The 24537-nt window shown below is 41.6% G+C and overlaps 1 protein-coding gene and 1 long non-coding RNA gene across 2 annotated transcripts in view; one reads left to right on the forward strand and one right to left on the reverse strand.

The window, feature by feature from the left end:
* HIBADH (3-hydroxyisobutyrate dehydrogenase) overlaps nucleotides 1-6147 on the forward strand; it is a 133181-nt gene extending 127034 nt beyond the window's left edge. The window contains exon 8 of the mRNA XM_033420588.2: nucleotides 6029-6147. Coding sequence (XP_033276479.1) covers nucleotides 6029-6049 — 21 coding nt within the window. The 3' untranslated portion in view covers nucleotides 6050-6147. The remainder of the gene's footprint in view (nucleotides 1-6028) is intronic.
* A 798-nt stretch (nucleotides 6148-6945) lies between these two features.
* The window catches only part of LOC117199856 (uncharacterized), a 147705-nt gene continuing 130113 nt past the window's right edge, over nucleotides 6946-24537 (reverse strand). Inside the window, exons 5-6 of the long non-coding RNA XR_004481205.2 lie at nucleotides 17633-17760; nucleotides 6946-12662 (exon numbers count right to left, since the gene is read on the reverse strand). This is a non-coding gene — a long non-coding RNA (uncharacterized LOC117199856). The remainder of the gene's footprint in view (nucleotides 12663-17632; nucleotides 17761-24537) is intronic.

Consider the following 24537-nt stretch of genomic DNA (forward strand, 5'->3'; position numbering starts at 1 on the left):
GCCATTGCCCAGGTTAAATTCCTGGTCAGGGAACTGAGATACTGTGAGCCATGTGGCATGGCAAAAAAAAAAAAGGAACAGAAAGAAACCTCCCAGTTCTCTAAAGGCATGAGTTCTATGGTACTCATCCTTAATCGGTGTCCAAAGGTCACTAACTGACATAGGCTTTATGGGGCACAGAAAACCCATTGTTTCTGATGCTTCCTTAAGAAGCCAGAAACCATGAAGCACCATGCCCTGAGGTCCTCAACACCACTACATTCACCTCCTCCCGAGACCCACTTCTGTTCATCAGGAGCCTTGGAGAGGGAAGCGCTATTATAGAATACCACCTCATCCTCTCTCCTTCCAAAGGCTGTTTCTTAAAATTAGCTTAAATAGGAAATTAATAACACTGATATACTTGACCTTTGAAAAAGAAACATTAGATTCTCTTTCTGGTAGCTGCAAAACTCAGCAGTAGCCACAGAAGTGTGTGAGTCACTCAGAAAAGGGGCCAGTAGCTGCAGATCTCACCAATTCAAGTGAGAGGGGCAAAAGGCAAATTAAAATGTTATCTTGTGGATGCATCAGCTTGGTTTCCCAGGTATTTGGTGTGTGGAATTGCAGACTGTAATTTTCCTTCTTCTCCACAGCCCCATGCAATAGAATTGAGGCAGTAGAACTGACTCACTACAGGCTTCCACCTCTTGGCCAGAATTAGACCTCAGGGAGGAAAAGGCAGTGTGGTATGTACTCAGACATCAGGATTTAGTCTCACTTGGGCCTTGGTTTGCCAGGAAATAGGCAACATCATGGATCAGTCTCTGACCAGTAAAGTGGGGGAAAGTAGATAAACCACAAAGAAAGGATCCTTGAATGGCTATCTACCCCAACTTTACCCCAGGCAGAAGTGATTTTCTACAGTTTTTGTTGGCAATTCTTTTGCTATTCAAAGGAACAAAGAACAACTAACTCAATAATAATGACAAGAAACAGACAGTGGCCAATTACCCAATAACAAGGGTTAAACATATTTATAGGAGCCCTTTAAAAACTGAATTTCATAATAGGTGACAGACTTTTACTTTCAGTAGTGGCAGATAAGGACACTTGGATCAACTTATTTGTTGAGAATAATTAGAAAAGCTGGGCCAATTCATTTTTTTAAAAAATCCGCTTGAAGGCATTAGAGAGTGAATAAGGCAGAAAAGAATTACCAGGTTAAGATTTGGGAGAAGATAGACACCTAGAACAATGGAAACCAGTAGCATGTAGGGTCACATCTGCCAGTTACAGAAGAGGTGGTGGGGAGGTTGAGAAGCTAAGCAGGGCTGTGGTAGCCTTGCAGGACATGGGGAGACAGAAATTGGAGTCTAAGTCTTCCCAAGGTGAGGGAGCCTAGTAAGCATCCCATAATTTGGTTAAAACCCTAAATATCTATATTTTGGAAGTAAAGGTGACCAGAAGTAAACTAACTTTCAAAGAGTCTGAACCCTGGTTTCAAATCCTCTCATATCTGAATTTGGATTGCTATGTCCCTAGTTATCATCCAGAAGCAAACATAAATCCTTTCTGAAGGAATGATAACATCACCCTAGACTTCAAATTCTTTCTACTGTTTTTCCTATCCAATTGCAGACTCTCAGTCAAAAATAACCAGACACACAAGGAAAAAAACACACATATAAAAACCCAGAGAAACAACAGACCCACAGAAACAATGGTATTATCCAGACAATGGAGGTATTAATGAAGATTTTAAAATAATCATGCTTGATATGTTCAAAGATATAAAAGATAAAATTGAGATTTTGGGCAGAGAGAAATGAAATGGAAACTGTAGAACTGAACTGAAGAACTCATTGGATGGGTTTAATAGAAAACTAGACATAGCTGTATAGAAAATTAATGAACTGAAAGGTCACTAAAAAATATTTGGAATGATATTTTGAAGGATGAGGAAAAAACAGAAGAAGGAATAAGAGATATGAAGAATCTGTGAGAAGGTCTAACATAATGTGTAAGTGGAATCCCAAAAGTGGAGGAGAGAAATTGAGCAGAAGCAATTGCAGTGATAGTTGCTGGGATTTGAAAAAATTGATGAAAGACATCAAGCCACAGATTCAAGAATCACTACAAACTCCAAGCAGGACTAATACAAGAAAAACCAGACCTAGGCAAATCAGAGTAAAATTGTTCAAAACATCTTCAAAGAATTGACAGAAAATCACTGCCAGTTTAGAATCCTATACTCAGTGAAAATATCCTTCAAGAATGAAGGTGATTTTTCAGCCAAAAATGGATGAGTTTGTCACATGTACTAAAGGAAATACTAAAGAGTGTTCTTTACTCATAAGGAAAATGATCACATATGGAAATAAGAGGTGTAGAAAGGAATAAAGAGTAATGGGAAGTGTAAGTATGTAGGGAACATAAATAAATATTGATTATGAAGATGCTTTGTGGAATTTATAATATATATAGAATTAAAATACATGTCAACAATATCACATGAGATCAGAAGTGGAAGAGAGGTAAAGTAGTGACCTAAGGTTCTTGTATCATCAGAAGAGAGTAAAAATACAAAATAACATTAGACTTTTTAAAATCAAAGATGTATATTATAGTCTCAATGACTCTAATAATAGTAAAAGAGTGTATAACATGATACATGCAATCACCCCCATGCATACATGCACGCACACATAGAAAAAAGATAGGACGGTCCATCAAAATGTTAATTGTGGTTATATGTGGATGGAAACAACTTGGTTAATTTTTTCCTTGCTTGTCTATATTTAATTTTTTCTTCATCTAACATGTGAAGAAGGGAGAATAAAGGGAGCCTTGTAATTTTATGACTTGTCTATTTCCCTTTTTAGCTCTTCTGAGCTAAATCTAGATGATTAAAAGTAAAATTTGCCATTAATTTAAAGCCTGTTTTTCCACTTAAAAATATAACCTGAATAACTTTCCCTGTCATTAAGTATTATTATATAATATTTTTAATGGCTGTAGAATAGTCCATTGTATAGCTGCTCTATAATTTATTTAACCATTTTCCTATTGTTGGACACTTGGATTATTTCCAAATTTTAGAAGTAATAAATATTTCTAATGAGCATTCCTTCATACATGTTTTTTCCTGAGGATATATTCCTAGAGGTATAATTGGGGTCAAAGGGCCGATGAAATATTAAGTTTTTTGATTCATATTACTAAGCTGCCTTTCATTAAGGCTGTATCTAGTTGCTTTTTAATTGACCAGTATAAGAGTACTGAGAATACATAAATAATAGTTTTTAACAGTGTCTGTGAAAGCTTGAAGCTTGCTGTCCATGCTAGAGAATTATGCCCAACAGTGCAGGATTGTGTGGAATTCACAGAAAGGGAGTAGTCTGATGAGTTTGTGTTAGTCTGGGGAAGCTTCATGGAGGAGGTGAGGCTTGAAAGCAGGTAATTGACTGGTCCAGAGGTCAAGGAAACAGCTGATGTGAAGCAGAGGCCCGCCTGTCCCCAGTGGGGAGATGTCTCAGAGTGGCTGCAGGGGAGAAGGCACTTTGTGCTGCCGAGTGGAGCGGGAGCAGGCTGGCCTTCATGGCTGGGGATGGGGCAGCCAGCCTGTGCTGGACTGGAGAAAATGGGTGCCAGGGTCAGGGCTCTGGAGTAAGGCAGAGTCTTGATGCAAGGGACGTATCCATGTCCTCATTTGACTCCCACACTTGATGATTCCTCAGAAATGGAAAGAAATTGGGGCTTTTCTCCCTTTCATTATATTAGGGGGGGAAAAAACCCACCAACACTGCCAATTTGCTAGATATTCTTGGAAGGATAATAAAATAAAACTTTCTTCTTTCAGCAGAATGGAATTAGACTCACCTTGTTACAGATTGTGCTGCTACCAATTAAAAAGAGAAAAGAAACTCTGCTGAAACATTCTCCATTTTTCAGCTGCTTTTATTTAATCTATGTAGTTTAAATTCCCCAAGGACCTTAAACTAAATCGGCCACCAAATATTGAAAAATAAAAACAAACTGTTAATTAGAGGGATTGCAAAGAATGCTTTTCCTTTGGTTTAGGGAAGTGGGGGAGTGGAGAGGATGTGGGATGGGAACCCCTTTAAAGGTAGGGCAGAAAGGTTTAGGGCACCTTTCTTTCTCTCCAGGGATTTCAAAGTAAAGATTTGTAAAGACTCCAGGAATAGCTGAGACAGCGCTGGCTCTTGTTAAATCAGGTAGGGACCTCATTAGAGGTTGATGAAAACAGGCGGTCTCCCCGCTGGGAGAAGGTGCAAGGAAGCCTGAATGGAGACCCGCGCAGGACCGCCCCTGAGGAGACGCCCCACGCACACCCGCAGCTGGGCGTCCTGAGCCCCAGGGAATGCCCAATGACGGCTGCCAGGGCAGACCCCACTCCCAGGAGCCTGCCTAGTCAAACTCTGCTGTTGCCTACACACAGTCCCCACCTGCCTGGAAGCAGCCGCTTCTCACTGGGGCAGATCACCTGGGAACGCATCTGGCCTGGCAGAGGAAAAGGTGCCACCCCTGGGACAGCGGCGGGCAGCGGTGCCCTCTCCCTGCATGCACCTGGGTACCGTGCAGCTGCCGGGCTTTGATCTCCACCCTGCGTGGCCTGGACTTCAGGGCCATGTCATTGAATTCAAAAGCAGGACTTTGGGAGTCAAGAAATGGAATCTCGGATTTTTAACTTTTGAGTTTTTGTTGTTTGTTAAACTACTAAAGAGCATGAGGTGTATTGAGTGATAGTCACACTGCCCAGGTGACTATAGGTGACTTGCTTTTCCTCTTTGAACCTGTCTCCTCTCTGTAAAATGGGGCTAAAAATAAAACACAGCTCAGAAAATGTTGTGAAGATTAGGTGGGATGATGCTGTTAACCATCTAGTAGGGGCCTGGCCCAGAGGAAGTGAGGGCAAATTAGGACTTATTCACACTCCAGATTCCAGGGAAAAGGCTACCTGGGTTGGGACCTCCACTGCAGTCAGGGGTCAAGTGAAAATTACAGGCTTCTCATTAAAAGAAAAGTATATTTCTTTAAAAAAAAATTATGTAGGACAGATGAATTCCTTCTGGGCAAATATGCCCAGTATGAAGTGGGATTCAGAGGTAAGAGAAGCGTGCAGTCATCTGTAGGACTCCTGGGCCAGGTGAGTATCCAATAGAGGAAGCCAGACCCCAGAGAAATCAGAGGAGCTGGATTTTATCAGCTACTTAGTGCCCTGCTGCTATGGTTCAGGCCTTTGTTTCCTTGATTTTCTCTGCATCAAACGTGTGTACTATTGTGGTAATTCTGGCCTATGTGGGAAGCCTGTGAACAATTATGTAGGCACCGAGATGGGATATATTTATCTGTCCACACGATTTCAGTCAAGGGAACTTTCCACTCCACCAAGCTCTGCACACCAGAATTTAGAAGTCTGTGCTTTAATTTTGCCTGATTCAGGGTCTAATCACTGTCTACTAGGTGACCAGACTCTAGCATGAGTACTGCCCCTGTGCAACGGAGGTGCTGGCTCAGTCCATCAGAGTGGGCGGAAGGGGAAGGGGGTCCAGGGCTGTGACTTCTTCAGGGGGGTCACTGAGAGCCCTGGTCATTTGCAGATGGGCCATTGCTAAGGAGGCAGTGTGGTCTTGGAGGCCATTGAGCCTCACGGGAAGGCTGCCACTTCTGGTCGGCTCCTGGGGCCCAGGCTAAGGTTAAATTGCGCCGGCAGCAACCCGGTGGTGGAGCTCAGAGAGCCCCGTGTGGTGTAGGCATCGCTTCTGCATGGGCAGCCTTCCCCTTCGGAAGCAGGGAGGGTTTTGGGCGCAGGGCGGTAAATCATGCTTTTGAAGGTCACTCAGAAACCTCTCCTGCTCTCCAGGCAAGGCCTTCACTTTCCCAGCATTTGCCAGGCTTCCTCACTCTCTCTGTATCCTTAAGATAGTCCTATTTTGCTAAAAAAATGTTAGCAACTGACATCTTGGAAAAGAATGAATGGGACAAGTCAGAGTTTGATGCTTTGCCTCTTAAAATTCACATCCAGTTTGCCAGACGGCAGGAGTGAGAATGATATTTGATGTGGACAGTTGGCCAAGCCACCCAGAGAGAGACCCCTGCTCATCGTCAGAGCCCTCACCGTGGAGCCACGTCTCCTAGCTGAGGAAACCGAGGTAATGTTCCCCTTCATGTGGATCGTCCCTCTCTATTTCCTCCACATCCCTAGAAATCCTAGCTGTACATCATTAGAAATGTGATACCTAAGTGTTACATTTTCAATAATGTGCTCACATTATTCCTTCAGCCCCCAAACGTGTCATTGCTGTATACTGTATAGAGCAGTATCCTTTGCTGTGTATTTACTGTGTTGGGATTTTTAATCAATTTTACCAAGTAATACATGCACCTAGTTATAAACTGAACATGTCCAAAACAATGTATGACAAAGAATAGGCTCCCTTCCTCTGCCCCTCTCCCACCCAGGCCTTTGTTTCCCCTGCACAAGGAGCATCCCCAGTTACTAGTTTTCCTGTGTCCTCCCAGAGCTAGTCTACATATATACCAGCCTGTGTGTGTGTGTGCGCGTGCGCCCACATGCGTATATATACACCGTATCCTTTTTGAACTTCAAGAGGTGGTACACTGTAAGCATTGTTTTTGCATATTATTTTTTTCACTCAGTAGTATATCTTGGAGTTTGTTTCATATCAGAATGATCTGCCTCATTCTGTGTGCCGTAATTTAACCAGTCCCCTACTGCTGAAAAACTGTGTTGTTCTCACAGTTTTTCAGCAGTAAAAGATTTTTTTAAAGATGTTTTTTAAAAGATTAAACTGTGTTATAATCTTTTGAAATATAAACTATAGAGAATATTCTTGTGCATAGTTCTTTGGGTACAATAGATGTATCTGTGATTATATCTGTGAGTTAAAATCCTACTCTTAGATTGCTGAGTCAAAAGGCATACGTATTTTAAATTGTGACTGTAATGTTCTACATGTTTGTCCGCCTGACAGTGTATCGGGGGTAAGGGTTAAAGTATGACTAAGAGACATGTTATTAAAATAGCACTGAAAAGGGTGTTAAAGCAACTTCACACTGCATTGAAGAAGTATGGAGCTCTCTGCATGTAAACGACCCTCAGAAAGCTTCTGTTGCAAGAGAACAATAAGAGCATTTATCAGATCCTTAAACTACATGTCAAGCATTGTGCTCGATACACACGATTTCATTTTACCCTTAGACTACCCCATGCAGAGTAATCTTCATCCCTCCTTTCAGGATGAGGGGACTAAAGCACAGAGAAGTTAAGTAACTCACCTACTGCACTAATCTGTGGCAGAGCAAGGACTTGAACCCAGGCTGTGTGACTCCAGAGCTTGGATCTCAACCCCCTCGCTGCCCTGCCTTATATAATAAATAACATGGGACACAGAGACACTCACTCTGTCTGTGTGTACTAATGCTGCAGGAGCATTCCAACAAATCCCGTATGTGAACAGAGTTCAGCCTCAGTAACACAAAATAAGGACAATGCTTATCCCAGCTGTGCTCATCCCGGTGGCCAAACCTTGAATGTAATAGTTAGGTTAGGCGTACACATTGGACCTCCCAGGTCCAGGTGTCCACACAGTGTGGGTTACAGACTCTGAGTGTGTTCTTTCATTCAGGGTCTGTGCTCTGGATCCACCTCCACCGCTGTCCACACCGCTCTGTACCTGGAAAAGCGGGCCTCCAGGGGCTGCCTGGCCCAGACTTCCTGCCCTCTGGCTTCTGGTTTGCTTTGGCCAAAGGGAGGTACTGGCAGGAGATCAAAGGGCAGGAGTTGAGAAAGGTCAGGGTATTTATCCCCCTGGCTCCTTCCTTCCAGGCTGCAGTCTAAGGCGTCTTAAATCTTGACATCTGCTTCTTGCCTCCAGTCACTAAATCTCAGATATTGCTTCTGCAGTTCTCTTTAAGAGGTCTTTTCAAACTGAGACTTTGATTTCTTTGGAAGACTCTGTTTCCCTCTAACATGCTTTGCAAAATTCTGGCTCTGCCAGCAGAAGTCCTCTGTCTCTCTCTAAACTGCGTGTGCGTGTCTCCATCCTCTCAAGAAGAACCAGACACTATGACAATAGAAGTGTTGTTTGTGGAAACTCCTTTTGCTGGAATCACTTCTTTCTTGTAACAGGGGTAGCTCGCCCTCACCTTCACTTTTTCCAGGCACAACTATCCTGTGCAAAGCCATTACCTGGCCCCTCATGAAGGCTTCTCTGGGTGTTACTCTCTAATCACTTCACAGCAGATTGCATTTTCAAAGATGGATGCAGTAATATCTCCTATCCCCCATGCTCTTCTGCAATGTGACCTTGACAGTCTTCCCATCAAGAGGTGGAATTTTTGTCCCTCTCTCCCCCTGCTTGGATATGAGTAAGCTTGTTGTTGTTTCCATCAATGGAGTGTGGCAGAAAGGATTCGTTGTGACTTCTGAAACAGGGTCAAAAGGCCAGTTGGCTTTGATCTGGTCTTCTTGAAATGCTCGCTCTTCAAAGGTCCCGTCTTGGGACCCTTCGTCTCAGAACTTAGCTAGCAGACTGTGAGAAGCCCAAGGGCAGTAGTCCAGCCCACAGTCCCAGTTGAGCCAGCCTTCCACCTATCCCAGCTCAGGTAGCAGACAAGGGAGTGAAGAGCCCATGTGGGAGATAGATCCTCCAATTCCAGCAATTCCAGCCCCTCGTAGTCCAAATCTTCCCAGATGAGGCCCCAGACATGGTAGAGCAGAGAAGAAGCATCCCCACTGTGGCCTTTCCAATACTTGATCCCTGGGATCCATGAGCATACTACATGGTGGTTGTTTTGCACCACTAAGTTCAGGGAGGTTTGTTATGCAGTCATGGTAAGTGGACCATGTTGTGTGCTGCTGTGTGGTTACCTGGTGATGGGAGCAGCTGATTTGTTCAGAAATGCACAGCCCCCAGGAACCAAACTTTAAACAACAGCCCCTCTCCACTTCTATTTTAGAAGGAGGGGAGATAACGGAAGTTTGGCTTTTTCTCCAAACATCGATTCAGTGATTTGAGAACAAGTATGGGTATTTAAAATCAAGGGATGCTATAAACATTCGATATACTGCTCAAATTCCAGTGCTACTTTTGTAATGTGGGGTTGCAGGTTTTCCTCCTTGGCTGCAATTGTCTCTAATCTTGCAGCCATCTGTACCTGCTACGATGAAAGGAGAACACCCCATGCCTTCTCTCCCCGGTCCCTGCTCAGATTACATGCTTATATTAGGTTGAACCGTATGAAATTGCCATTTTGTAGGTCATAAATGGTTAAATCTCAGCAATTTCATGTGGTTCAACCTAATGCTATCCTCCATCTCCTCAAACACATCTATCACTGAATTGTATTCTGAGGTTTCAACCTAAATGGGACTTGCTCTCTGCTTTCCTTTCCTGCCCCACTCCACCTAAACTGGATTATCCTGTATCACAGCATCTTGTCCTTTCCTCCAGAACATTCATCACAATTCGTAATTACATATGTGTTTATTATTTAATGTCTAATAGCCCAACTAGACTTATGTAAACGCCACGAGCGCTGCACATTGTTGTTTCCCAGCCCCTGGCATGGGGCCTGGCACATCATAGCCACTCAATAAATGTCAGCTCAATTAATGTATATACAATGTGGCTCTCTTCATATGCAGGCAATGTTTTTATTCTGTTGCCAGAGTATCCTGAAAACACTATGGTCCCTGTCATTGCATTTGGATCTGAATGTAAGCTCCTAGAGCAATGAATGGTTTCTGATCCTGACTGTCCATTAGAAACACCCGGAAAGATTTTAGAAAATGCTGAGGGCTCTGTCCTCAAATCAAAGTCTCCAAGGAACGGGGGCGAGCCCAGGCATGGTTGAGAAACAGTTTTGGAAGACAGAGACCCCATCTACAGAGATCTCTATGCCCGGTGCTGTGAAATCATGACGCTTTCTTGCTGTTGCCCCAGTGGTCAAGCTTCAAACCCCAATCAGGTAATTTTGTTCTCAGTCCCAGTTGCCTTCTTTGGGCACATTAGATGTTGCCACCAACCAGTAAGCTTTTGAGAACCAATCAAACTTATTTTGCAAGCACGTTTTTCAGTGGTTGTACCAAGGGGTGGCTTTAGCTTTTCCATAGCCTCAAACAGAGCCCCAAATCCACCCCAAATAAACATGAAGTCTAAATTAAGAGTGTGCTTCTAAGCAGACTCTCTAACCTCTCCTTCCAACAGTACTCCCATGCTTAGACCCTTCCCGTAGAGAAATTCTCAAGCCATTGCATAATTTCCTTTCCTATCTTTTCAACCCTTAGGATTTTCCATAAGTCACCATTTAAGGGGAATCTACCCCCCACCCCCATCTAACCTTCTTTCTGTCCTTCCACATCCATTTGAATACTGAATACCCACTGTGTAGCCTTTCTACATGCCCAGGACCAGGTCTTACCCATTAGAGGGCATACCAACCTGAATAGGGCTTAGTTCTGCCCCCAGTAAGCTCACATAATGAGAAATTGAAACAAGGTGATATGTGCTGTTTTAACAACTTGTAAAAGGTGTCATTGGGACACACTAAGGAAAATGATTAATTATTGGTAGGAGGAATAAAGGAAGGCTTCACAGAGGTGGTATTAACTGGACATTGATAAGTAGGAGTCTACTGGGCTGGAGGCAAAATGGGCAAGTGACAGGTGTCTGGGCAAATGCGAAACCTAAAAAATTAGAATAAACCCAACAGCCCTGGATGTAAGCAAAATAAATCAAGCAGTAGATAGATATACATCAACCCTTTATCCTGAATGTGGCCTCAGACCACAGAGGGCCCTCTCCTCGTTTCCTAAGAGCAAGACATGTTGTGCATTTGTTACTCACAGTCACACAAAACAAATCCCATTTTCATAAACTTTACTGATTCACCGTGCTGTTTCCAGCTACTGATTTTATATACTCTTCTCATCAAACTGCAAGTTGATTATTTCACTTCATACATATTGTAGTAATTAGATTGCTTACTTTAACGGCGTGATAGGTTTTGTACACTTTGCCAGTGACACTGCTGACAAAGCAGTTTATCCCACTTTACTGCATTGTTTTATTAATTCTTCCACAGCCAACTGAGCTCTTTCTCTTGGGAATTGCCTGGGAGGCAGAAAGTCTTATTTCTGTCCCACTTTGGTATTCCTAGGGCTGAGCAGAATTTTGAATTGGTCTCACTTTCCAGTAAATTCACCCTGCCTGGCTCTGAATCAGGGTTTGTTTTGGTTATCTACTGCTGGAAAACAAACCACACCAGCACTTGGTGGCTTAAAATAACAGCCATTTACTGTCTTTCACATTTCTGAGCGTTAACCAGGCTCAGCTGGATGTTTCTTCTGCTCTGTGTGGTGCTGGGTGGGGACTTCACCAGGGTGGAACTTCTCAGTTGCCTCACCAGTGTGCTTGGCAGCTGGCACTGGCTGGTGGCTGGACGCTCATCTGGGACTGTTGACCAGAGCACCTTAGTTCTTCTCCATTCGGTTTTTCCACATGGCTTGTGTGTCTCATGGCATAGTCTGGATTCCAAAAGGGAGCATTTCTCGCACACAAGAGAAACTGCAGGCCTCTCCAGGCTCAGCCTTGGAAGTTACACAGTGTCACTTCTGCTGCTTTCTATTGGATGAGGAAAGTCAGAGGGCCAGCGCAGACTCAGGGTGAAAGGATATAGATCCACCTCTTAATGAGAGGAGTGGCAAAGAACTTGCAGCCATGTTTAAGGCACTATAGGTATTCTCTCCCCTAGAGATCAATTTGCTTGCTGAGGACACAGTATACCACAAAATGTATCTCTGACGTTGCCCAATTGTTTCACAAATGTACAAGTCTACTGCATTTCTTAAAAAATCAACTCGAAGGCCAGCACCATCCCCTCCTTTTTTATACACATCTTACTGCGATGGAGAATAATCGGGCTCAGGAGCTATGCTTCTGTTTACTCTTCTGGCTCACTGATATTGACGACCACTGTTAAATAAAAGCATGCTTGCATTTCACTTTTTCATTTATATTTTGTCATTTTGCATTTTGGGTTGAATAATACTTCTATATCCTATTTTTTTAATTAATTAATTTATTGTTGGCGTATTGGGTCTTCATTGCTGCACTCCTGCTTTCTCTAGTTGCGGCGAGCGGGGGCTACTCGTCATTACGGTGCGGAGTCTTCTCATTGCGGTGGCTTCTCTTGTTGCGGAGCACGTGCTCTAGGTGCACGGGCTTCAGTAGTTGTGGCTCGAGGGCTCTAGAGCGCAGGCTCAGTAGTTGTGGCGCCGGGCTTCGTTGCTCTGTGGCAGGCATGTGGGATCTTCCCGGCCCAGGGCTCAAACCCGTGTCCCCTGCATTGACAGGCGGATTCTCAACCACTGTGCCACCAGGGAAGCCCTAGAGCTCTTTTTTGATTCCAGTTCATAAAGGATATAGAAGTGGGCTTACCTGGTGGCACAGTGGAGCTGGGAAAGGGGGACTGGGGCAGATTGAGAATAGCATTGAATGCCACATTTTGGTCACGTTTACTTAAGTGGTGGTGAGGGAGCAAAAGGTTTTCAATAAGCAACCGATGCCGTCTTGAATGGTAATGTCTTTGGCAATGTTGTGTAGGAATTGGAGGAACGTGTTTCAGGAAACGACCTATAGAAGAAACACACAAAGATAAGAATGGGCAGCACATTCAAAAATTCACAAATGGGCCAGTATTGCTAGGGAAGTGGAGGTGGCCTGGGAAAGCCAGTGGCAGCTCACGAGGTCATGGCAGATGTGTGCCCAGGCACCCTCCCTTTGGTCCCCAATCTCCTGTCTGGGCGCCTAGGCCCCCCAGTGCATGTCTCTGTACCCCATGGTTTCTCCTGCCCATGGTGTCATAACATGATCGGACTTCCTTCCCAGGCTACCAGTCCTTCCTGGCTCTTCATATGCTCCGTGCACGTGGGGCTCCTTGTCAGAGCCATTGTCAGATACATTTCCTCTGCCATGCTGCCCCATGGCACATCTACCTCCTGATAAGCCCCTGATCCCTTGTCTTGTGGGAGTAGAGGGCTCACAGAGCCCCTGGCTGCTTTAACTTTCAACTTCTGAGGAAAAAACCCAAAACAACCCAGAGTTAAGATCTCAAAGCCCTTTATAGTCTGTTAAATTGTGTGCAAACAGTATTATTGCCATCATTATGAGTTCCAGAATTCTGCAAATCCTTGGTGGTCAGGAGCCTGTGTGTTTTTCATTTCCTCTAAGGCACTTGGCATGGTCCTTTGGTGGTATATATGTCCTCAGTAAGTAATGGTGGTAATGAATAGTGATAATGTATAGTTTATTTAATCTCTGTGCTTACCCTTTCCAAGCATCGGGGTAATTTTTCTTCCAAACATTGGGGTCTGTGGACAATTTTAAGAGGTGCACTGAGGTTCAAGAGTTCTTTATTGATCCTTTTCTTTCCATTTTGGAATTTTAATAAAACAGCCACTGGCCATTAAAGCCCGCATATCATGAGAGTGTAGGAACGAAATTAAAGATGAGAAATTATTGGGACAAGGAGATACCACTTCATACCCACTAGGATGGCTATAATTAAAAAGACAGGTAAAAACAAGTGTTGATGAGGATGTGGAAAAATTAGAAACTTCATACATTGCTGATGGAAATGTAAAACGGTGCTTTTGAAAATTTGTCAGTTCCTCAGAATGTTTAACATAGAGTTATCATTTAACCCAGAAATTCCTAGAGATGTATCCAAGAGAATTGAAAACATATTCACACTAAAACTGATACATAAATGTTCTCTAAAGTATTAGCGATAGTAGCCAAAAAGTGTAAACAATCCAAATGTCCAACTGATGAATGGGTAAGTAAACGTGGTACATACATACAATGGATTATTATTCTGCCATAAAAAGGAATGAACTTCTGATACATGCTACACCATGGATGGACCTTGAAATAATTATGCTACATTAAAGAAGCCAGTCACAGAAGACCACATATTGTATGATTTTGTTTATATGAGATGTTCAGAAAAGGCAACTCCATAGAGACAGAAGGTAGAATAGTGGTTGCGTATGACTGTATGTCAGGCAGGGAGGGAGACGGGACAGTGACCGCTAAGGGGTATGGGTTGTATTGGGAGGTGATGAAAATGTTCTAAAATTGATTGATGGTTACATAACTCCCTAAATATATTAAAAACCATTGAATTTTACATTTTAAGTGGATGAATTGCATGAAGTGTAAATTATATCTCAGTAAAGCTCTTTCTAAAAAATAATTAGTGTGAAGAGAGATTTATAAGCATTTCAACCCTTGTTAGTGTTCACCTATCTTCTAGTTCTGACCATCCCTCCATGATGACCTCCTCAACTCTGAGAGTAAAGTTGTGACTCCTGCTACAATTCTTTCCCTGTCCCTGCAAGGGACAGTAACTGTGGTTCGTATCCGACTCTTAGACTTCCTTCCTTCCTGAGTACTCCGTGGGCCATCCCCTACTTCTGCAGCATTAGCCCTGGTCCCTCAGGCTCTATAAATCACACTCTCCCTTCTTCCCGCTCACTTTAAAGTGATCTGAGATACTTTGTATAAAGGATGAGGCAGCACATAAAAATAACTAGTATTGTACTGATTTTTCTCATCTGGTGGTTTGGGGGAAACATATTTGTAAAATTCTAGCAAATGTGAGAAGCCACAGAAAATTGCCTCTCATTCAGGTGGAGAAGCTAGATTTTTAATTTTGTTTTATTGATCAGTGAGGTAGGTACAATTATATTTTACTTCATAGTTTTCCTGCAGGAGCGACATTCACCCATCCTGCTGCAACTGCCAGGCCAACTTAGCTAGCGGGCCATTCTGTGTGTGCCAGAGGCAGCCGTGGAAAAGGCAGGGATTCCTGGGCTGGCAGCTCCATCTCCCCAAAGTGCAAATGCAACCTCAAGTATATGACTTACTAAGGGAGCACTTTGTTACAGACAAGTTGGAAGAGTCTGTTTGACAGCTGAAGTCAGACCATTTTGATTTTTACATAAAGATAGTTAAACATCGCTTTGACAGGTTTATTCTAATTTGGTAAAGGCAATAATTTTATGGGATGGTAACTGTTTCCTTGCAGTCCTGATTCCTACTGTTACTCTTGCATTTTCTTCTAATTGGCAGATTGATGGGCTCCCAAGAGTTTGCTCAAAAACCATTTGCAGAAGAAGAAAGACCAATCAGAGGAGCTTGCCTTCTCTCCTGAAAGATGAGTTCTAATAGTGTGGGTGAAGGGGCTATTTTTACACACATTTTACAAATGATTTCTGGCATACTCATGGACTTTTTACCTAAATTTAATTTGTATGAAAGTAATAAATGTGCTTAGTTTAAAAGTCCAATACTACTACAAGACTTTGAAAGAAAAACAGCAACCCTGTCCCCAACCGATCCCCTCCCCCAATTTCTTCTTCCGTGAGATTCCAGGAAATTCCTTTCATCTCTTTAGCTGTACCTCCTGTTATTTACCTTCATATATCTAAATAACAATATTATACTGCTATTTGTTTTTCAGTTACAGCTACTACCCATTAACCTCCTGTCGTGGAAATGAGAATTCCGCTCTCATGCTCCTCCACCTTGTCATCCTTGAAATTCCTTTTTCTTCTCTTCTCTGTTGGATCCTCTAATTTTTGTTTATTTGTTGTGACTGATGTTGTTAATCTCATGTCTTGCTCTTTCTTAACTACCTTGTTTTGGTGGAGCATATCCTCTAGGAACTTTCTGAAAAGTGACACATGGCAAATTCCCTGGCAGTCCAGTGGTTAGGACTCGGTGCTTTCACTGCCGTGGCCCCGGGTGGCCCAGGTTCAATCTCTAGGCGGGGAACTAAGAACCTGCAAGCCTCGAGGCATGGCCAAAAAAAAAAAAAAAAGTGACACATGGAAGATACATTTTGAGATCTTGTCCTTTTTTGCCATCATATTTGATTGAAAGCTTAGCTGGGTATGAGATTCTAGCTTGGAAATTATTTTCTCTTAGGACCTCAAAGGCATTTTTCCATTGTCTTCTAACTTCTGGTACTGCTACTGAAGAGTCTGATACCATCCTGGTTCTGCATGTGATCTGTTATCTGTTCTCTCTGTCTCTGTCTCAGAGCTTTTATTCTTTATCCCCAGAAATCTACGATATCTTTGATATCTATCAATATCATTGTTGTGGGTTATTTTCATTCATTGTGTTGGGCCTTTGTGGAGCTCATTCAATCTGAAAAATATCCTTTGGGAAAGTTTTCTTATGTAATTTCTTTGATAGCTCCCTGGTCTGTTTTATTTGTTCTATCATCTTTCAGAAATTAGACTTCCTGAATTGATTCTCCAGCTTTCTCTTCTCCATACTTTTCCCTATTTATACTATTTTCTGGAAGAGTTAGTCAGTTATCTTCCAATTCTGTTACATTAAAAATTTCTGTTATCATGTGTTTAATTTCCAAGAGCTTTCTATTGTACACTGGATATTCCTCTTTTCTAGCATCTTGCTATTTCCCTTCCTCTCTGAAGATAACAGCCATTATTCCCTGAAGTTTTGCCCTGATCCCTGCGTTGCCTCTGTGTCCTTTACCATACTTGCATCGTGGGACAGATAACTCAGTGTGCAGCTCCAACATGGCTTGAGCCAAATTAACATGAAGAAATCACTATTGAAATTTTCTTCTTTTTGTTTCTGGAGATACTGCACCATACTGAGTCTCTTCCTAATATATTTGACCCCTCCTCTCTCCCTTCAATGCATCCTCTTCTCTCCTTCTTTAATCGAGGGGCCATCATTTGATGGATCTGCTACTCTTCTGTTTCTAATTTTAAAAAGAAAAAACCCCCAACTCGGAGCTTTCCTTATTCTCATAGGTTCAACTAGTAGCTCTGTGTGAATCTATAGTGCTTCAATCTCTATTTCCAAACTGTTTCGTACACGAGACCTGGTTCTATATGCCTACTGCCTATCAGACATTTCCCTTTGAAGATTCTGACACCGTTCAAATGCAACATTCAAATGCAACATGTTTGCACCAAACTAACATCAAACCAATTTTCCACAGAATGAATGTCTGCTCCCAGTAGCATCTCCTTCACTCAGCCTCTCAGACTTGAAACTCGAGAACCAGTCAGTCTTGCCTTTAATCCCAATAGCTGGCAACACTCAGCTGATGCTTACTCAGAATTTGAGAGTGTTCTACGTACTAGAGACTGTTGTGAGGTTAATGCTATGACAGGTTTAGGTCATGGTCTCTGCTCAAGGTGTTACAGTCTGTGATCTGGAAGTGCATGAGATTCAAGTTAGGGGTGTGTCTACGCATCTTCTAGATCACTACTGCTGCAGGCTGGGCTCTCCAGGAAGCAGACTCTGAGGTGGAGATTAATGCACAGAAAGTTTGGGGGCGGTGCTCTTGAGGTCAACACCCGAGTAAAGGAAGAGAAAGAAGCAGGAGTGGGCAAAGGGAAAAGTTGAGCTGTGCTGTCTTTGTGGCGGCCTCAGCAGACGCACGCTAAGGGGAGTTCAGAAGCTGAGACAGCAACTCTTCATAGAAGGAACCAGAGCTTTATATTTCCATGGACCAGTCATTGGATGCAGGCGACCTTAGGAAAGGGGCTGACCTTGGACAAAGCAGCTCCCTTTAGGAGAGGCAATCCCCGAGGGCTTTCTGTCAGCAGTGGGGAGAGTCACACCTTCATCCCCGAAGGGACATGTGGCTTGTGGTGCTGCTTCCCGGCATCCACGAGACCTGTGGACTTAAGCATAGTCTTGGTCACCTCAGAGGTAGATAACAAATAGTCAGGGGTTGGTTGACTGAGTAAAGAATTCAGAAAGAATGAGGTAATCTTTCGTTCATTCATTGTATTTCATGCCAACTGAACCCACTCAGGCTGCATTAGGTATTAAAGATAAAATGATAAAATTCACAGGCTCAGCCTTAAATAAGCTTGCAGTCTGGTAGGGACTACCAAAAAGTAAGCAAATACTATAATACCATGAGAATTATAAAACAGAGGATTATGGACTAAAAATGCATTTTCAAAGAAGATTTAGGACATGAAAAATACCAAATGAAAAAAGAGAATACAAACTGTTTAAACAGATTTGTTTAAGCATATTTTCCAGCATATGTTTTTGTTAAACCAGTGCTAAAAAATCCCTTGCAATCTGATTTGTAAACTTTCTGAACTATTTTTAAAAATTACCATTCACCTAGAAACACTACATGCACTGAACTGTTACAGGCAATATTGTCCTTGTCTTTTTTGCAGCTTTATTTTTTTTCCTTCTCTAAATATGTAAAAATGTATAAATATATGTATAGAAAAAAATTCTGGAAAGAAATTCATCGATTAACAGTACTTATAGCCCCAAGTTGTTGACTTTTGTCTTAATTTTTCTTCTCTTTAAGCTTGTTTTTTTTTTTTTTGGTCTTGACCAAATTTTCCACTATAAGTCTGAGTGCCTTTTATAATGAAAGAAAAAGACTTTAAAATACAGTGTGAAAGTGTGACAAAGTCATGTGAACACAGAAGAAGAAAACTCAGAGCCGTTAAGTGAGGGAGAGCTTCTCAGAAGAGGCATCATCTACGCCACGCCAAGCATGGAAGGTGAGTTGGAACGGCCAGGAGAAGGGAGGGGGCTCACGGTGCCTGTGCTTGAAGGACCTTTCAAGCAGAAAGGATGAAATGTGCCCCTGCCCCTGGATGTGAAGAAGCATGTAGGGTGAACTGCAAGTTCAGAAGGTCTGAGAACTAGGGAGCTTTTGAGCGGTGAGAGATGAGGCTGGAAGGGCAAGAAGCAGGCAGATCGTGAAGGGCTGGAGGAACAGGAATGTGGACTTCATCTGGGAGCCCCAGGCAGATGCTCCCACGACACCTAATACAGCTGAAAAGGACCCATGGCCGAACAAGGTATTGATTTTTTTTTTTTTTCATTTTAACATCTTTATTGGAGAATAATTGCTTTACAATGGTATGTTAGTTTCAGCTTCACAACAAAATGAATCAGTTATATATATACATATGTTCCCATATCTCTTCCCACTTGCGTCTCCCTCCCTCCCACTCTCCCTATCCCACCCCTCTAGGTGGTCACAAAGCACCGAGCTGATCTCCCTGTGCTATGCGGCTGCTTCCCACTAGCTGTCTACCTTACGTTTGGTAGTGTATATATGTCCATGCCACTCTCTCGCTTTGTCACCGTTTACCCTTCCCCCTCCCCATAGCCTCAAGTCCATTCTCTAGTAAGTCTGTGTCTTTATTCCTGTTTCACCCCTAGGTTTTTCATGACATTTTTTTTCTTAAATTCCATATATATGTGTTAGCATACGGTATTTGTCTCTCTCTTTCTGACTTACTTCACTCTGTATGACAGACTCTAGGTCTATCCACCACATTACAAATAGCTCAATTTCGTTTCTTTTTATGGCTGAGTAATATTCCATTGTATATATGTGCCACATCTTCTTTATCCATTCATCCGATGATGGACACTTAGGTTGTTTCCATCTCTGGGCTATTGTAAATAGAGCTGCAATGAACATTTTGGTACATGACTCTTTTTGAATTATGGTTTTCTCAGGGTATATGCCCAGTAGTGGGATTGCTGGGTCATATGGTAGTTCTATTTGTAGTTTTTTAAGGAACCTCCATACTGTTCTCCACAGTGGCTGTATCAATTTACATTCCCACCAACAGTGCAAGAGGGTTCCCTTTTCTCCACACCCTCTCCAGCATTTATTGTTTCTAGATTTTGTGATGATGGGCATTCTGACTGGTGTGAGATGATATCTCATTGTAGTTTTTTTTTTTTTTTTTTCCTCATTGTAGTTTTGATTTGCATTTCTCTAATGATTAGTGATGTTGAGCATTCTTTCATGTGTTTGTTGGCACTCTGTATATCTTCTTTGGAGAAATGTCTATTTAGGTCTTCTGCCCATTTTTGGATTGGGTTGTTTGTTTTTTTGTTATTAAGCTGCATGAGCTGCTTATAAATTTTGGAGATTAATCCTTTGTCAGTTGCTTCATTTGCAAATATTTTCTCCCATTCTGAGGGTTGTCTTTTGGTCTTCTTTATGGTTTCCTTTGCTGCGCAAAAACTTTTAAGTTTCATTAGGTCCCATTTGTTTACTTTTGTTTTTATTTCCATTTCTCTAGGAGGTGGGTCAAAAAGGACCTTGCTGTGATTTATGTCATAGAGTGTCCTGCCTATGTTTTCCTCTAAGAGTTTGATAGTTTCTGGCCTTACATTTAGGTCTTTAATCCATTTTGAGCTTATTTTTGTGTATGGTGTTAGGGAGTGATCTAATCTCATGCTTTTACATGTAGCTGTCCAGTTTTCCCAGCACCACTTACTGAAGAGGCTGTCCTTTCTCCACTGTACATTACTGCCTCCTTTGTCAAAGATAAGGTGACCATATGTGCGTGGGTTTATCTCTGGGCTTTCTATCCTGTTCCATTGATCTATCTTTCTGTTTTTGTGCCAGTACCATACTGTCTTGATTACTGTAGCTTTGTACTATAGTCTGAAGTCAGGAAGCCTGATTCCTCCAGCTCCGTTTTTCGTTCTCAAGATTGCTTTGGCTATTCGGGGTCTTTTGTGTTTCCATACAAATTGTGAAATTTTTTGATCTAGTTCTGTGAAAAATGCCAGTGGTAATTTGATAGGGATTGCATTGAATCTGTAGATTGCTTTGGGTAGTAGAGTCATTTTCACAATGTTGATTCTTCCAATCCAAAAACATGGTATATCTCTCCATCTATTTGTATCATCTTTAATTTCTTTCATCAGTGTCTTATAATTTTCTGCATACAGGTCTTTTGTCTCCTTAGGTAGGTTTATTCCTAGATATTTTATTCTTTTTGTTGCAATGGTAAATGGGAGTGTTTTCTTGATTTCACTTTCAGATTTTTCATCCTTAGTGTATAGGAATGCCAGAGATTTCTGTGCATTAATTTTGTATCCTGCAACTTTACCAAATTCATTGATTAGCTCTAGTAGTTTTCTGGTAGCATCTTTAGGATTCTCTATGTATAGTATCATGTCATCTGCAAAGAGTGACAGCTTTACTTCTTCTTTTCCGATTTGGGTTCCTTTTATTTCCTTTTCTTCTCTGATTGCTGTGGCTAAAACTTCCAAAACTGTGTTGAATAAGAGTGGTGAGAGTGGGCAACCTTGTCTTGTTCCTGATCTTAGTGGAAATGCTTTCAGTTTTTCACCATTGAGGACGATGTTGGCTGTGGGTTTGTCATATATGGCCTTTATTATGTTGAGGAAAGTTCCCTCTATGCCTACTTTCTGGAGGGTTTTTATCATAAATGGGTGTTGAATTTTGTCAAAAGCTTTCTCTGCATCTATTGAGATGATCATATGGTTTTTCTCCTTCAGTTTGTTAACATGGTGTATCACGTTGATTGATTTGTGTATATTGAAGAATCCTTGCATTCCTGGAATAAACCCCACTTGATCATGGTGTATGATCCGTTTAATGTGCTGTTGGATTCTGTTTGCTAGTATTTTGTTGAGGATTTTTGCATCTATGTTCATCAGTGATATTGGCCTGTAGTTTTCTTTCTTTGTGACATCCTTGTCTGGTTTTGGTATCAGGGTGATGGTGGCCTCGTAGAATGAGTTGGGGAGTGTTCCTCCCTCTGCTATATTTTGGAAGAGTTTGAGAAGGATAGGTGATAGCTCTTCTCTAAATGTTTGATAGAATTCTCCTGTGAAGCCATCTGGTCCTGGGCTTTTGCTTGTTGGAAGATTTTTAATCACAGTTTCAATTTCAGTGCTTGTGATTGGTCTGTTCATATTTTCTATTTCTTCCTGATTCAGTCTTGGCAGGTTGTGCCTTTCTAAGAATTTGTCCATTTCTTCCAGGTTGTCCATTTTATTGGCATAGAGTTGCTTGTAGTAATCTCTCATGATCTTTTGTATTTCCGCAGTGTCAGTTGTTACTTCTCCTTTTTCATTTCTAATTCTATTGATTTGAGTCTTCTCCCTTTTTTTCTTGATGAGTCTGGCTAATGGTTTATCAATTTTGTTTATCCTTTCAAAGAACCAGCTTTTAGTTTTATTGATCTTTGCTATTGTTTCCTTCATTTCTTTTTCATTTATTTCTGATCTGATTTTTATGATTTCTTTCCTTCTGCTAACTTTGGGGTTTTTTTGTTCTTCTTTCTCTAATTGCTTTAGGTGCAAGGTTAGGTTGTTTATTCGAGATGTTTCCTGTTTCTTAAGGTAGGATTGTATTGCTATAAACTTCCCTCTGAGAACTGCTTTTGCTGCATCCCATAGATTTTGAGTTGTCATGTCTCCATTGTCATTTGTTTCTAGGTATTTTTTGATTTCCTCTTTGATTTCTTCAGTGATCACTTCATTAGTAAGTAGTGTATTGTTTAGCCTCCATGTGTTTGTATTTTTTACAGATCTTTTCCTGTAATTGATATCTAGTCTCAAAACGTTGTGGTCAGAAAAGATACTTGATACAATTTGAATTTTCTTAAATTTACCAAGGCTTGATTTGTGACCCAAGATATGATCTATCCTGGAGAATGTTCCATGAGCACTTGAGAAAAATGTGTATTCTGTTGTTTTTGGATGGAATGTCCTATAAATATCAATTAAGTCCATCTCGTTTAATGTATCATTTAAAGCTTGTGTTTCCTTATTTATTTTCATTTTGGATGATCTGTCCATTGGTGAAAGTGGGGTGTTAAAGTCCCCTACTATGAATGTGTTACTGTCGATTTCCCCTTTTATGGCTGTCAGTATTTGCCTTATGTATTGAGGTGCTCCTATGTTGGGTGCATAAATATTTACAATTGTTATATCTTCTTCTTGGATCGATCCCTTGATCATTATGTAGTGTCCTTCTTTGTCTCTTCTAATAGTCTTTATTTTAAAGTCTATTTTGTCTGATATGAGAATTGCTACTCCAGCTTTCTTTTGGTTTCCATTTGCATGAAATACCTTTTTCCATCCCCTTACTTTCAGTCTGTATGTGTCTCTAGGTCTGAAGTGGGTCTCTTGTAGACAGCAAATATATGCGTCTTGTTTTTGTATCCATTCAGCCAATCTGTGTCTTTTGGTGGGAGCATTTAGTCCATTTACATTTAAGGTAATTATCGATATGTGTGTTCCCATTCCCATTTTCTTAATTGTTTTGGGTTCGTTATTGTAGGTCTTCTCCTTCTCTTGTGTTTCTTGCCTAGAGAAGTTCCTTTAGCAGTTGTTGTGGAGCTGGTTTGGTGGTGCTGAACTCTCTCAGCTTTTGCTTGTCTGTAAAGGTTTTAATTTCTCCATCAAATCTGAATGAGATCCTTGCTGGGTAGAGTAATCTTGGTTGCAGGTTTTTCTCCTTCAACACTTTCAATATGTCCTGCCACTCCCTTCTGGCTTGCAGAATTTCTTCTGAAAGATCAGCTGTTAACCTTATGGGGATTCCCTTGTGTGTTATTTGTTGTTTTTCCCTTGCTGCTTTTAATATGTTTTCTTTGTATTTAATTTTTGACAGTTTGATTAATATGTGTCTTGGCGTATTTCTCCTTGGATTTATCCTGTATGGGACTCTCTGTGCTTCCTGGACTTGATTAACTATTTCCTTTCCCATATTAGGGAAGTTTTCAACTATAATCTCTTCAAATATTTTCTCAGTCCCTTTCTTTTTCTCTTCTTCTTCTGGAACCCCTATAATTCGAATGTTGGTGCATTTAATGTTGTCCCAGAGGTCTCTGAGACTGTCCTCAGTTCTTTTCATTCTTTTTTCTTTATTCTGCTCTGCAGTAGTTATTTCCACTATTTTATCTTCCAGGTCACTTATCAGTTCTTCTGCCTCAGTTATTCTGCTATTGATTCCATCTAGAGTATTTTTCATTTCATTTATTGTGTTGTTCATCATTGTTTGTTTCATCTTTAGTTCTTCTAGGTCCTTGTTAACTGATTCTTGCATTTTGTCTATTCTATTTCCAAGATTTTGGATCATCTTTACTATCATTATTCTGAATTCATTTTCAGGTAGACTGCCTATTTCCTCTTCATTTGTTAGGTCTGGTGGGTTTTTATCTGGCTCCTTCATCTGCTGTGTGTTTTTCTGTCTTTTCATTTTGCTTATCTTACTGTGTTTGGGGTCTCCTTTTTGCAGGCTGAAGGTTCATAGTTCCTGTTGTTTTTTGTGTCTGTCCCCAGTGGCTAAGGTTGGTTCAGTGGGTTGTGTAGGCTTCCTGATGGAGGGTACTAGTGCCTGTGTTCTGGTGGATGAGGCTGGATCTTGTCTTTCTGGTGGGCAGGTCCACGTCTGGTGGTGTGTTTTGGGGTGTCTGTAGACTTATTATGATTTTGGGCAGCCTCTCTGCTAATGGGTGGTGTTGTGTTCCTGTCTTGCTAGTTGTTTGGCATAGGATGTCCAGCACTGTAGCTTGCTGGTCGTTGAGTGAAGCTGGGTGCTGGTGTTGAGATGGAGATCTCTGGGAGATTTTCGCCGTTTGATATTATGTGCAGCTGGGAGGCCTCTTGCAGACCAGTGTCC

The sequence above is a fragment of the Orcinus orca genome, chromosome 9 (assembly GCF_937001465.1).
Source record: "Orcinus orca chromosome 9, mOrcOrc1.1, whole genome shotgun sequence".
Classification (NCBI taxonomy): Eukaryota; Metazoa; Chordata; class Mammalia; order Artiodactyla; family Delphinidae; genus Orcinus; species Orcinus orca.